At 44.1% G+C, this 15,397-nt stretch overlaps 1 protein-coding gene across 1 annotated transcript in view; it reads right to left on the bottom strand.

Moving 5' to 3' along the window:
- Positions 1-1,257: 1,257 nt before the first annotated feature.
- COPZ1 (COPI coat complex subunit zeta 1) overlaps positions 1,258-15,397 on the bottom strand; it is a 30,402-nt gene continuing 16,262 nt past the window's right edge. The window contains exons 4-9 of the mRNA XM_066584289.1: positions 12,197-12,288; positions 9,630-9,685; positions 7,844-7,921; positions 7,119-7,170; positions 4,780-4,818; positions 1,258-2,820 (exon numbers count right to left, since the gene is read on the bottom strand). Of these exons, the coding sequence (XP_066440386.1) occupies positions 2,773-2,820; positions 4,780-4,818; positions 7,119-7,170; positions 7,844-7,921; positions 9,630-9,685; positions 12,197-12,288 (365 nt within the window). The 3' untranslated portion in view covers positions 1,258-2,772. The remainder of the gene's footprint in view (positions 2,821-4,779; positions 4,819-7,118; positions 7,171-7,843; positions 7,922-9,629; positions 9,686-12,196; positions 12,289-15,397) is intronic.

The following is a 15,397-nucleotide window of genomic DNA, read 5'->3' as shown; positions in this document are numbered from 1 at the left end:
TCAGGATCCCCGCCAGTCAGCCGATTACCAGTGATGCCGTCACTACATCCCCGCTTGGCACCCCAACCAATCTGTTTGCCAGGTTGCTGTCAGTGTGTACAGAACCAGAGGCTGACAGCACTGTACTCATGGGAGTGCCCTAGATTGGTATTGCAGTCACTGTTCCCATTAAATTCAATGAGGTAAAATAATTTTGAAAAAACATTAAGGATCATGGGCAGTAGAATCATAGAACGGTAGAGTTGGAAGGGGCCTCCAGGGTCATCGGGTCCAACCCCCTGCTCAGTGTAGGATTCACTAAATCATCCCAGACAGATATTTGTCCAGCCTTTATTTGAACACTTCCATTGACGGAGAATTCACCACCTCTTGGGGTAACCTGTTCCACTCAATTGATAGATTGGGGTATTTTTGAGGGTGTGACCTATCGAAAAGGGTGAGGTGTAAATCATAAAAATTCTTGGGACATCCATGATTGGTGACTCAGTGTACATATTGAGGACACGTCACTTGCAGAGAGGACATCTTCACCGATAAGGACTCCCATGGTCTGGGCCATGTTAGTGTGGAGGAAAGTTTAGGGTGGGTTCTGCAGTGAGGACTCTTAAACATGGATTTAGGATAAAGCCATTTCGCTAGTTTCAACCTGGAAATCAAATAAACCGTAACCCTTCCTAAGCCAATTTGTATCCTGGTTTTCCTAGGGGGCTTACTCTTTTCCTGTCGTTATACAACTATCTGCTAGCGCTATCTGCTAGCTAAAGCCGGTACTGCATGATGTGACACGTTGGATAGGCTCTGACAGCAGAGAGGATGCTAATATACAGTAAGAGAACCCTGATGGACGTATTTCAACATCGGAGCTGTACAGCCTTAAATCATAATGTCTTCAGACATCAGACAGTGGATTGGAAAGGGTTAAGGTCTACTATAATTTGTTACAAATCATAGGTAGGGGCCCAGTCCCACCCGCATTAAGGCTCCATTTTTGGAACAGAGGAACAGAATTAAATAGATCCCCCCCCCCCATTGATTTGAGAGTTTTAACAAAAAAAAAACAAAGCTATAGTTAAAAAAACAAATTTAACAAGCAAACAAAGCTTTATATTTTGGGGTTTTTTTTAGAACGAGGTAAAAAAGGATTCATTTATTTCCTTTTTACTTCCATGTCTTTCAAAAACAGAAAGCCCCAACAGAGCCCTAACACAAGTGTGAATGGGGCCTTTACACAACAATGAAAATAAATCAAAACAGTCATTATTCTGTCAGCAGTTTATTAATCGTTGTATAGGTCTTATTTGTACAGCACATCACAAAGAGCATGGAGAAAGAATGCCAGTTTTTAAAGCCTCTGCTTCTTTTCCCAGTATCAGATGAGAAGAAAGTCACCTTAACGGGTTTACAAGGTTTTCTCTTTAAACTATGTCCCCTAAGTCACAAAACAACAAACAGTTATTTACTTGCCTCTCCAGGCTCCCGGCATCCCCTGCGCCGCTGCTCCGCGCACAGTCTTTGTTTAGAGGCTGCAGCAGCCTGTGTACAGGACACCACAGGCTGCTGCAGCCAATCACAGACTCAGCACTTTAACACCAGGCCCAGTCATTGCCTGCAGCAGCCTGTGGTGCCCTGAACACAGGCTGCTGCAGCCTTGTAAATATTACATCATGGGGGAGACCTGGATCAGCTGACACAGGAGATGCAGAGACCCAGGAGAGGCGAGTACATGGCTGTTTTGTGGCTTGGGGAACATTAAAAAAAAAAAATACACCACATCTTAAGAACCTCTGAGTACTCGCCTGTGCCTTCCTATATTGGTCCACTTGCAAATATACAATTTAGGTAAATTTGGGCTAGTTTCACATCAGCGTTCTTTTTTTCAATTCACAGAACCATATATTTTTTTTCTTTTTAAAAACACAAAAAAAAAAACAATATATGGCTGTCTAACTGCGGCAAACAAACAAACAGCGGCATCAAAAACAAAGAAAAAGTTTCAGTTTGCATCAGTTATCCATTATGATCGGTTGGTAATGAATCAGTTTGTTTGAAATGTAGCTCTTAGAGATGAGCGAGCACGCTCGGATAAAGCAGTTACTTGAGCGAGTATCGCGCTTCTCAAGTAACTGCTTACTGGTCCGGGCGTGTTTGGGCGGGGGTGAGCTGCGGTAAGGAAACAAACTAAATACACCCCACTGAAATCAATGGGAATTTTACTGGATTAGTTTGTTTTTTTTGTACCATTTTTCTGCTCTTAGGATGGAAAAGAAAAACGGAACACAAAACGCTGATGTAAACCCAGCCTTACCTATAATCTGTTCCCTCGGGGCAAGTACCGGGCTGTGAGCAGCTGGAGTAAAACATGCCCTGCGGGTGTAGTACAAAACATATCAAGATTTTAAGTTTAGCCTTAGAAGTTTTATCACAACTTATCCGTCAGCCTACGAGGTTATGCATGACTTAATATTGATGCCTCTAATAGTACCCTTACTGGCAGGGCAGCATTTAAGCACGGACTGTTCACAAACTGGCAAGAGATTGTAGGATTAGGAACTTGGAAAAAAAGGCTTTTTGAGGAAGAAGGCATAATATCCCATAAGTACAAATGCAGTGCCACAAGTGATCACCCCCTACTGCTGCAAATGTCTACTACACATCAGTGCCGCTGCCCTAAACGTAACGTTTTTATACAATAAAAACAATGGAGTATAGGTGGGACTAGGGCGAGCCCTCCCATCTAGGTGGAATGATCATGAGTTGCTCCACAACCAACAGCTATCGCAGAAGAGACCACTTGATTTGCTCTTTTGCAGACTGCAGCACCTGTGGAAAGGAACACAGCAAATCAGATAATACGTATCATCTTACGAGAACCACCAGTGCACACAATCGCCTGAGCTACATTGGATGGGCTCTTCCAATCATGAAACATGCCTTTAACATCATAAATTTGCCCCAGAAAAAAAATGTATATTCACTACATCTAATAGTTATTCACTAAATGTATATTCATTGACTACTTGAAAGGGAGATCCAAGTCGCCCATTCCTCTGGATCATGAGGGTGGTAGAGCATGCATGCTTTCACTCCTTACAAAGTCTATGAAGCTAAAGAGCATAGCGTATGAGCCAACTACTACTCTACTGCAAGAAACCTCTGCACCAAGTCTCCTATAACTAATGTCAGGAGAAGATTCCATTCATTGACACATAATGGATGAGAAGACAAGGTAAGAACACCAGAAGATGCACTGCTGATCGAGAAAGTCAGGATAAGGGGGCCTTATACATGGGGCAATTGTCAGGTGCTTTCTTTAACTTTAGCATCACTGAGCTGTGGAAATCGTCTTCTGAGGTACTGAAAAGCTTCTCCACTCGGTTCATCCCCTTTACAAAGTTCTTCATGAGTCCAAGTTTTATGTGTAGAGGGGGCAAAAGAATTGTGTGTCTTTCTACCAGAAGATCATGCTGGACATTTTTCTCTCTGGGGCAGAGGTTTTCCCTTCTGGGCCAGACTTTTATCTTGTAGTGAGAAGACCTATCCCGACTGTCCCAATGTCACTCCTTTGACCTTGTGGATCTGAATAAGGCCTTATTCACACAGGCTGCAAAAATCGCACGATTTTGTAGAGCTACAAAAACACATGTATGTGGAGCCCATGGTTTCCAATGAGTTCTTTCACATGAAAGGTTTTGCAGCCTCAAAAGAACCCATTGGAAATCATGGGCTCCACATGCATGCGTTTTTGTAGCGCTATAAAGTCATGCGATTTTGTAGCCCGTGTGAATAAGGCCTTAACATACATATATTTAACTAAAATGGGCTACCTATCAGAGCCAAGATATAACACAAAGTTTTCAATGTCATTTTCATTTCTTCCATGATGAAGTGATTACGAAACACCTATTTTCAAGTCGGAAAGATTTTCACTGTTGACCATATCGCTCCGATGTTTTCACGCAGGAGCGATAATCATTCAGTGAGTAGAGGCGGCACAGGGTAGAGATAGTTTCCACCCACTTGCCTCCGTTCACAGTATATGCCTGCCTAAACTGGACAACCGATAAGCGAACAAATCGTTCAGTCGCTGGCGGGGTTTACACAGAAAGATCATAATTAGTTCCTCATGATCCAGTGCTAAATTGAATCATTCCATGCAAAAGGGCGCCTAGATGAAGAAGAAACCTTTATGAAAGAGAACACGTTTCAGCGCTGAACAGGCGCCTTCATCAGATAACGACAGTCAGCAGCGTTAGTATCTTCTTTACATTTCTTTTAACATTGCATTCATCCAATCCAAGAGAGGCAACAGCGGTCATAGGCTATTCCTCAGTGCTGTTCTTGACTTGCACAGCTCAACCGGGTATGAGACATTTTCTTGTCTTGGTACACTATGGAACACTCTTCTAGTGTTCCTACATAATGGATTAGATCTATGTGGCATTGCCACCAACTAGGGACAGTAAGGGGAAAAAAGTGAAAAATAAAGTTTCTACAGTTTTTGAACTGAAATAAAATGGAGCCCACGATGCTCGATTGGCTTGTTAAAATTTTTGTGGGGGTGGTAATGTGCAGCTTTGTCCCTTTCTTACTAAAAAGCATAAAAATACTGTAATAGCAGATCCTCATCATCAAGCAGTCAATGGAGTATGCCACCGCTCTGAGCGAGATCATTGCATCAGCTCCCTGTCAAATGTAAGAAGTATTGAGTCCACATAAAGATGGACACGTCCTACAGTACGTGCGAAAATAGTGCATCGTACTGCAGTCTGTGCAACCTACCTGTGAAACGGTCTGTTCTGTGAGCGGTACATCATCGCCCTAGAAAAACAAAAATGTCACATTTAATATTAAACTCTTACTTATTGTACAACTGCGGGACTTGGGTTCCTCACCTAAATAGCAGCTTTTCCCCCTATGAAGCTCCACTCCTCCAGACACCCTACTGATGTTCCCTGCACTACAGCCGTACTGAAGCCTCTTCCATCATTCTCCGGCTCAGCAGGTGGCACTGCCAGTAGCTGGGCACAGACTCCTAAGAGAGCACCGCAAACACTGGAACAGCATGCTAATGGAGCCCATAAATCTGCCTTCTCAGCAGGCATTCACAGGCAGCGTTGTGGAGGACCCAGGGGACAGATGCTGGTAAGAGAAACAACATATGGCGACACGGCACTTAACCACTTCACCACTGTCACATCAAAACGCACTCCCAAAAGTACATCCAGCAGTTCTCATACTGTTGGAGAATCTTTCAAGAGTTGGGTAGAGAGCAACACCCCGGACTATATTGCATATAACGGGCATTCAATAATGCCCATCATCAATAGCTGTTACCCGTGCCGTGGTTTCTGTATAATAGGGTGGGGTCCCAGGTTCTAGCCTAAAAAGCAGCAACCACTATATCCCTCTATTGATGCCACTCTGCCGAAAAGTGGCAGAAAAATTAAACTTCCCCTTTTGGCCAGTCTCTTGCAGTGCTACATTCCCCCCCCCCCCCAGGTTAGCAGAAGTTAATATTTGGCACATTGGCAAATGGAATTGAGGGCGCCAAGCCAAGACTTCAGGACGTCAAACTACACTTGTTTACCCCAGATATGCGCGGGTGAAGGACGATATAAGGTTAGATAAATATGAAAAAAAAACCCTATTAAAGCAAGAGTTAATTCTTTTTTTTGGTTACCGCTTACACTAAACTCAAAAGTTGACAGGAGTTATGGATCATGTAGCCACAGGGTGTGGTAGTGACTAAAAGTGGGGATAGAATTAAAATGGCATTAGGAGACAACACACAAGGTTACTAGTATTAATGTAGAATTAGGATTCGGGGATTTATCCGATTGCCAATTATCTGTTTTTGTTTCCCACTTTATAGCAACTTTGTCTATTCCGTTCAAGGATGGTTTTTGCCTTCTTTCAGATTAACTGAGGTTTTAAATATAAAAAGGCAGAACGTGGACGATGAACTGCGAGCCAGCGCGCTGGAAAAAGACCCGAGTACTCCAGGGATGTACCAATATAACAGACTGTCGGAGTGATTTCGACCTTATGGATGTGTTCACACACAGCCAATCTGCTGCAGCAAATCTGCACCAAACTTTTCACCATTTGGTGCAAACCTGCTGTGTATTTCCCCTCTTCAACTGAATTTAAAGAGTTTGTTCAGTTACTGAACATTCCCTCTAAACCACCAATTATGCTAAAATATTAAAAAGACCAGTAATTACCCCAACTCTGCAGTACCGCAGCGGTCTGGGTGTTTGTTGTGGCAGACAATGCCAACAGCTAATCAGAAGTTTGCACGGTTCTTGAACTCCTGGTATCATGGCACTCAGGATGTGAGCGTTGATGCCAGGAAAACGGATGGCAGTGCTCAGCCGACTTCCGCCAACGTCCTCTACCACAACAATCACTGGGATCACAGCTGGGCGGCAGCACTGTGGCAGAAGAGGGGTAAGTACTAATCCTTTTGTTATTTAAGCACAGTTGGTGGCATAGAGGAATGATGTCCAATAACCGGACAACCCCTTTAAGTTGTAGGTTATTAGTGATACATACCTGCGACAAAATCTACAACAAAAAGGTGCATTTTTTTCAGTTGCGAAAAACCTGCAGCCATCAGCTATGTGTGAATGCACTCTAATTTATACTACCGGCAGAATGCAGTCCTAAGCTCTCTCACAACCGGAAGGTTGCGAGTTCAATCCCCGCTTGGTTCAGGTAGCCGGCTCAAGGTCGACTCAGCCTTCCATACTTTCGAGGTCGGTAAAAGGAGTACTCAGCTTGGTGGTGGACAGAAAGATGACTGGGGAAGGCAATGGCAAACCACCCCGCAAAAACAGTCTGCCAAGATACGACGTCACCCTAGAAGTCAGTCATCACTTGGTGCTTGCACTAGCAATTATAGTAACCTTGTCAGCCTGTCTCTTTCATAAAACCTCACTCACTTTCTAAGTAAAAAAAATGGCGATAGCAAAAGTACAAATTCGAGTCCTATTTTTGCGTAACTGTGCCATCCATCAAAAACTTTTACTTTCCTACCAGAACTCTTATGCAAAAACATAGATGAAGCAACTTCCATGCCATGTGTACCCAGCATGGAATATTTAGAGCCAACGTACCCTCAAGGCAACACGATGAACCACTTGCTGGGGGTCACTTTCCAAAATGACACTGTTGGAAAAAAAAAGGGGGGGGGGGGGGGGGGGACAATAAAATCAGATGTAGTCCAAGTCAGCTATATCCAGTCTACTGTACACTCCAGGCCGGTGGAGAGCGTTAGTTATTACAGAGTTAAAGAAAAGGCAATTCTTCTATGTCTTTATAGCCGGAGCACGGCTGCTCGATCTGCAGAAGCCTATGATGGAAGCATTCCTAATGATGTCATTACATGGATACATGGCCGCTCTTACACGGTAATGACATTGTTAGGAGCCGTTCTCCTTACAGAGTCTCTATGGTGGTAACTGCTGCGCTATCACAATTCAAACAAAAACAAGCACAGACGGGAAATGTACAGCTTCCAGATTAACACTTCTATTTACAATCACAGGAGGGTTTTACTGTCTTCATTTGTGAATGTGAATTGCCTTAATGTTCATGCTGAATGTTTAACCGCTGCGCTGCCGGTCACTTAAGCCGACGCCGGAGTGCTTTACAAGACGGAGAAGAGCGCTGTAGCATTTAATGCAGCACAGACTTTATAACCTGAGAAATAGATAGAGGTGAAATGAAGGAACGGCGTCGATGGCGCACTCCCATCCCAAACGGCGGCGGAGGAACAGATGTTGTTGTAGATCAGAGTCACTGTTAAAAAGCTAGACCAGAAACCCAATTAATCTCTTACCCGCCATCTATAATCTCATCAACCGCCAAGAACAGCCCTTCCATATTCTCCAGCAGAGTTCGCTTTTCGACATTTTTCCTGCAGAATTAGGAATGTTCATCAGTCATTTAATCAAAAAGTACGAGTCGGGTTTAAAGGGCCTCTATCAGCACCTTTGAGCCCCATAAACTGTGGTGGGGCTCAAACGTGAGGACACAGGGGGTCCGAGCAGCTGCTTTTCATACTCACCAGGTCCCCTCATTCTAGCGTTGTGCGCCCGAGAAATCGGTGCATGCACACAGCTCAATTCTTTTCAGAAGGCGGTGGGCACAACCTCTCTACTGGAGAGCAGGGGCACAGAGCCATTTGGAGAGTCACGCTGCGTGTGCACTCCGAATTCTTGGTCTCACAGTGCTGGAATGGAGGGACCTGGTGGGTATAAGAAGCAGCTCCCCAGAACCCCCCTTTCTCTCACCTTTAAGCCCCCATAATGAACCTTTGGGGCCCACAAGTGCCGACTACAAAAACAGGGTTTACGGGTAAACTTATGTTATAATCCAAGTAACTTGCCAATAAACACAACTTTAACATTGACTAAACAATACAATCAGAGCTCCCCACCTATCCCAACTAAGTGCTATAAAGGGTTAATTAAACTAATGGATGCTAAGGGATCTGGGGGGCCTTTATACCGAGTCTGGCATCCAGCTGAAAAGACGACCCGGGAGCCATTCAGCTGCTATCAGCCCATCAGCAAGAATGTTCTCAGTGAAGTTAACTGGCTGAAAGCAGCCGATAGACCTAGCTCTGCTCATAAGGCCTCCTTCACACGGGCGACACGACATGGACGCAAGAAAATTGCAGCGATATAGCAAGGGTGGTCTATGCAATATCGCCGTGGTTTCACCTTAGTAGTGCTATCCAACTCCGGCCAGTCTTCTCTCCGGTCCCCGGCACTGGTCTTCAGCAGCTCTTCTGGCCGGGGATTGGAAAATCCCTGCCTCCAGGAAACGCTGGCTCTGATTGGCTAAGTGTGGTGATGCTCAGCCAATCAGAGTCAGCACTTGATAAACCAATCGCAGCCTTTCATTGGCTGTGATTGATGCATGGAGCACTGGCTCTAAATGGCTGAGGGCTGCGATTCAGCCAGAGGCAGCGCTTCCTGGAGGCGGGGATTTTCTAATCCCCGGCCAGAAGAGATGCTGAAGACAAGTGCCGGGGACCAGAGAGAAGACGGGCCGGAGCCAGACAGCACTTCTTAGGTGATGTATGTGTAGGTTTTTTATTTTTTCCTGCAGCTAGGGCTTAGTTTAGGGCTTTGATAGTAGGATTTCCTACTGTCAAAGTTGCATTGCATGAAAACCGCATTTTTGTGCCATGCAATACAGAGGAAGGCTCCATAGGTAAACATGGGCTACAGCACCTCAAGTCGTGTGCAGATCGCGAAGCACGCAAGGTTTTTGACTCACAATGCAGCATTCTACAAAACATTGCAAATGGGAAGGAACCCATAGTAAGCATGGGCTTCACATATATGCCATTTGTAGCATTGTCGCATCACGAGAAAATCGCCCGTGTGAAGGAGGTCTAATGCTTTTCCCAAAGTCCTGTTCAGCAGGATATTGGTGCGGCAAGCAGCTTCCCATACAGTTTGTAGCGAAGGAAGGTCTTAACACCATTTTTTTTTAAGCAAGGCTATATACTGTATATGAAGGAGTAAACAAAATGGAAATAATAATATTTAAAAAAAAAAAAAAAAAAAAAAAACCTTAACAGTTTCATTAAAAGAAGCCAGCCATTCACGTACCTCAGCATCTGACTTAACGAGTCAAACAGGCAATTTAGGACAGCCATCAACATGAGCTTCATGGGATGAAGTAAACAAAAAAAAAAAAAGAAAAGAAAAAACACAAAAGCATTACAGAACAGAAACACACTTGTTGTCTTCTTCTGAAGGGGCGATATCGTTGGGCTCTCTTCACGCCCGCATCGTATTTGACAAGATAAATAGTGTTTCCCGCAGCAGTATTTTTCCTGTCAAAGACGACAGACATCTCAATTCAATCTGTTGATCCCCTCTGTAAGTCAGCGGAGATCAGTCGTGTAATGGATACAGCCAAGTATTGCGCTTCCGTTCACAGCCAAAGCCACGACTCAAGTGTGACCTTAGCCTGCTAAATATATTTGCACTAATTTCATTGACAGATGTTCGGCGGTATTAAACAGCTCACGCTCCTTCAGTAGCCGTTGACTTGACAGCTATTTCTCCTGACTCCCCCAATAAACATGACAGCTCAGGTCAGCTGGGCGTTCATGCAGTTTCTAGCAGCACCTTTAAAGGGGTCCAGCGGGACTTTTACTATGGATGACCTATCCTCAGGATAGGTAATCAATAGTCGATCAGTGGGGTTCCACCACTCGGGATCACCATCGATTAGCTGACTGCAACGCCCACTGACAGCGCTGCCCAGGTTGGTACTACAAGCATAATTCCCATTGAATACAATGAGTGTTGTGCCTATAAAGCCAAACCAGTCTGCAGCAATACAGACAGCACCATCTGTCCGCCCTGACCACAGAGCTGGCAATCAGCTAGCATTGAGAGTGGAGGACCCTGCTGATTAACTATTACTGGCCTATCCTAAGGAAAGGTCATTAATAGTGAACGTCCCAGACAACCCCTTTAACTTCAGGAAGAACAAAAAGATCAGAATTAGTGATGAGCGAGCGTACTCGCTAAGGGCAATTGCTCAAGCGAGCATTGCCCTTAGCGAGAACCTGCCCGCTCAAGAGAAAAGGTTCGGCTGCCAGTGGCGGGCAGGGAGCGGTGGGGGAGAGCGGGGAGATCTCTCTCTCCCTCTCTCCCCTTCCTGCTCACTGCCGCAACTCACCTGTCACTCGCGCTGGCAGCCGAACCTTTTCTCCCGAGCGGGCAGGTACTCGCTAAGGGCAATGCTTGCTCGAGCAATTGCGCTTAGCAAGTATGCTCGCTCATCTCTAATCAGATGTTGAAATTCCAAAACTGTTTTTTCCCCGTAATCTGCAAGGAAAACGTTGCACGTCCCCCATCCGCCAATCAGCCGGTCACATGCAAAACAACAGTCTTGGGTGACTTTTTCCTTATGTGCATGTGGGACTTTAGACCAAAAGTTCCTGCAGTGGGATCTAACCCTGTGCCTGGCCAGGAACCCCCACACGTACCTGAACGGATTCTTGTTCTCTGTGCTGCGGATGTGCCACCCAGCACACATGCGCAGCACATATAATGCTGCACCTTCGCTAGGCGATGATACAGATCCCACGTGTCTAACGGCTTCCATTGACTTCAAGCCGTTAGAAGCCGTCCGCACGGACTCCGTCTCAAAATAGAGCTGGTCGCGATTTTCTCAATGGATTTCCGCTTGTGGGCATGGAAACCCGCTTTAACATTGCATGCCTATGGCAGGTATTTTCTACGAAATCCGGAGGCGGACGCCCGCTCTGTATTCCGCAATGCAAATTCGTCCGTGGCCATTGAGCCTTAAAGGGATCTTAAAGGGATCTAATTGTCTCATGATGATAATGAAGCAGCCCTATGACATAGCGAAGCATGCCACAGAGTAGATGACCAAAGAAAGCCGTGCGTCAACAAAACCACTGTGTTATTAAATCCCACAAATCTTTAGGGTTAATTTCTAGACTGTCGGAAGAGTAAATGTCTTGTAATCATAATGTAGAATTGAAAGCAGTCTGCGTGCGGGCCGCAAAAGTTCAAGATCAAGTACGACGTAGCGCCATTTACATAAATGTAAAGCACGGCATAAAACATTTAGAAGTGACCCATTAACAAAGACATAATGTATTTAAGATGACTGAAGTGGTATTAGCGCAGCATTAAAAATATATGGGGTGGAAGGATTAACCCCTTCCTTACCAGACTGCATAAAACTGAACGTAAGAACAGGACGCCCCCAAATAGCTTCGATCTTGTAGATCTACTCTACAAATGACTGCAAGCCATACAGTATAATATAACCTGCAAGCACATCATGTGCATTTATAAATGAAGTCAAAGGGGTATTTAAAAGCTGAAACCGACGAGATCCATCAGGGGAGCTCACCTCTAGCAGCCATTTGTCTTCATTGACAAAACATGCAGACGCTTCTGAAGTTTATGGGATGGATGTCTTTGCGAGTTCACTTCTATTAGGTAGGCAGCCTTAATGATCACTATTAGATTATATCACCCCATTAACATGCTGTCGAATGCAGTTCATTAATATTACCTAATGTACACAGTAATATAATTGCGCTGAGCACAGGCAGGGGTGAGGTTATCTAACCAAATGACTGCCGCGTCTCAAACGTATTAGCGGAACAAGCTGTGACACGTACCTCATTTTCATGGGAGCTTCCAATGACATAGAAGTACAAGTCGATGCTGCTCTTATAGACCACGGTCAGGCCCTCCAGGAGCGCAATCTCACCTGCGAGGAGAGAAAAGCAATGGAGAATCAAACACTGTATAAATAAACTGACAACTACTAGGTGTTACTATTTCCGGTCAGTGGGAGGTGCCCTCAGTCACTGGCCAATCTGACTGCACAAACACACATAAAGACTGGCAAAGTCGAAACGTCGTTGCCGATTTTGACATGGCGGAATAAAATGGACTTTAAATCGTTTGCACCATATCTGCTGCCACTTTTCATTTTTGATTAAGGTGTCAATTATTGTCAAAAAAGGAGGGACAACAGAGAACACCATAGAGTTCTCAAATTAAAGAAAACACCGAAAATTGATGACAGGAAAAGGCCACATGGTCCATCTAGTCGGCCAGTAGATTATTTTCTTTGTATTGCTCTCCCAGGATAGATAGATGCTTATTAAAGATGAGCGAGCATACTCGCTAAGGGCAATGCTCGCTCGAGCAATTGCCCTTAGCGAGTATGCTCGCTCATCACTAATGCTTATCCTAGGCAGCCTGAATTAATTTAGTATTGATTTTTCCACCATGTCTGCTGGAAGTTTGTTCCAGTCATCTACTACCCTTTCAGTAAAATAAGATTTCCTGGCACGGCTTTCCATTACATCCTCCTCTCCCTCCTGTAGCATATATAAAGGTTTCCATCATGTCCCTCCTCTCCCCCTTCTCTCCTCCTGTAATATATATGGAGGTTTCTATCATGTCCCCCCTCTCCCTTCTCTCCTCCTATAACATATATAAAGGTTTCTATCACGTCCCCCTCCCTCACCTCTCCTCCTGTAACATATATAAAGGTTTTCATCACGTCCCCCTCTCTCCCCTCTCCTCCTGTAGAATATATAAAGGTTTCTATCATGTCCCCCCTCTCCCTTCTCTCCTCCTATAACATATATAAAGGTTTCTATCACGTCCCCCTCCCTCACCTCTCCTCCTGTAACATATATAAAGGTTTTCATCACGTCCCCCTCTCTCCCCTCTCCTCCTGTAGAATATATAAAGGTTTCTATCATGTCCCCCCTCTCCCTTCTCTCCTCCTATAACATATATAAAAGGTTTCTATCACGTCCCCCTCCCTCACCTCTCCTCCTGTAACATATATAAAGGTTTTCATCACGTCCCCCTCTCTCCCCTCTCCTCCTGTAGAATATATAAAGGTTTCCATCATGTCCCTCCTCTCCCTTCTTTCCTCCTGTAACATATATAAAAGGTTTCCATCATGTCCTCCCTCTCCCTTCTCTCCTTCTGTAACATATATAAAGGTTTCCATCATGTCCTTCCTCTCCCTATCCACCTCTCCTGTAACATATATAAAGGTTTCCATCATGTCCTCCTCTCCCTCTTTTCCTCCTGTAACATATATAACGGTTTCCATCAGGTCTCCCTCTCCTTTCTCTCCTCCTGTAACATATATAAAGGTTTCCATCATGTCCTTCCTCTCCCTCTCCACCTCTCCTGTAACATATATAAAGGTTTCCATCATGTCCTCCTCTCCCTCTTTTCCTCCTGTAACATATATAACGGTTTCCATCAGGTCTCCCTCTCCTTTCTCTCCTCCTGTAACATATATAAAGGTTTCCATCATGTCCTCCTCTCCCTCTTTTCCTCCTGTAACATATATAACGGTTTCCATCAGGTCTCCCTCTCCTTTCTCTCCTCCTGTAACATATATACAGGTTTCCATCATGTCCCCCTCGCTCTCCCCTTTCCTCCTCTAACATATATAAAAGGTTTTCATCACGTTCCCCTCTCCCTCCTCTAACATATATAAAGGTTTCCATCATGTCCCTCCTCTTCTCTTGTAACATATATAAAGGTTCCATCATGTCCCTCCTCTTCTCTTGTAACATATATAAAGGTTTCCATCATGTCCCTCCTCTTCTCTTGTAACATATATAAAGGTTCCATCATGTCCCTCCTCTTCTCTTGTAACATATATAAAGGTTTCCATCATGTTCCTCCTCTTCTCTTGTAACATATATAAAGGTTACATCATGTCCCTCCTCTTCTCTTGTAACATATATAAAGGTTTCCATCAAGTTCTTCCTCTCCTCCACTCCTTCGGTAACATATATAAAAGGTTTCCATTTTGTCCCGCCTGTCCTCCTGTAACATACCCTGCCTTATATTATTTTTTGCTCCACAAGATTTTACTTTTTTTAAATATATAGCTGCCTGGACACTATTTACATTCACTTTTTTATTAACTGTAACTAGGGCTAATAGTTCAAGAATACTCAAAAGTCCTGAAAAAGCATTCTGCATCCTCAAAAATCCTGAAAAAAATCATGCTAGGGCTTATTTTCAGGAAAACAGGGTATATACACAGGTTTCCATCATATCCCCTTCTCTCCCTTCACTCCTTCAGGCTATACAAATTAATTTCTTTAAGTCTTCTATGTTAAGTTTTGTTCTTGAGACCTTACAGCATTTTTGTAGCAGTCTTTTGACTTGTTCTATTTTATCAATGTCTTTCAGTTCTGGAGACTTCATCTACAGAACACAGTACTCCAGATGTGGCCTCATCAGAGTTCTATACAGCTGGATCACAATCTCCCTCTTTCTACTGGTTATACCTCTAGCTATGCAGCCGAGCATCCTACCTGCTTTCTCTGCTGCCTGACCGCACTGTGGACTCATTTTGAAGCTGTCATAAATTGGAACCCCTAAATCCTTCTTTTCTGAAGTCTACGAACAGCTAATTCAATACGCTTTCTGAGGATTTCTTTTTCCCAAGTGCATTATTTTACATTTGGAAATATTGAGCTGCATTTTCCATGATTTTGACCATTTATCCAGTAAGGCTAAATCTTTCTCTAAATTCAAGACACCAGCAGGAGTATCAACCATATTGTACACTTTTGTGTCATCATCAGATAGGAAAAGGTTTAATAGGTAAGGTCTATGTTACCTACAAAGATATTAAAAAGAACAGCCCCTTGTGGTCACCATCTGTAACTGGTCCCTGTTCAGGATGCACTCCATTAACACCACCACTCTGATATCCATCCTTTAACCAGCTGAGAATCCATTGGACCATCAAAGGATTAAATCCAACTTTATATAACTTCTCTCTGAGCTCTTTATGTGAGATTTTATTAAAGGCTTTACTG

This window comes from Eleutherodactylus coqui, chromosome 1 (genome assembly GCF_035609145.1).
Source record: "Eleutherodactylus coqui strain aEleCoq1 chromosome 1, aEleCoq1.hap1, whole genome shotgun sequence".
NCBI classification, from domain to species: Eukaryota; Metazoa; Chordata; class Amphibia; order Anura; family Eleutherodactylidae; genus Eleutherodactylus; species Eleutherodactylus coqui.
The sequence above is the reverse complement of the archived record's forward strand: the minus strand, read 5'-3'. Positions and strand labels throughout refer to the sequence as shown.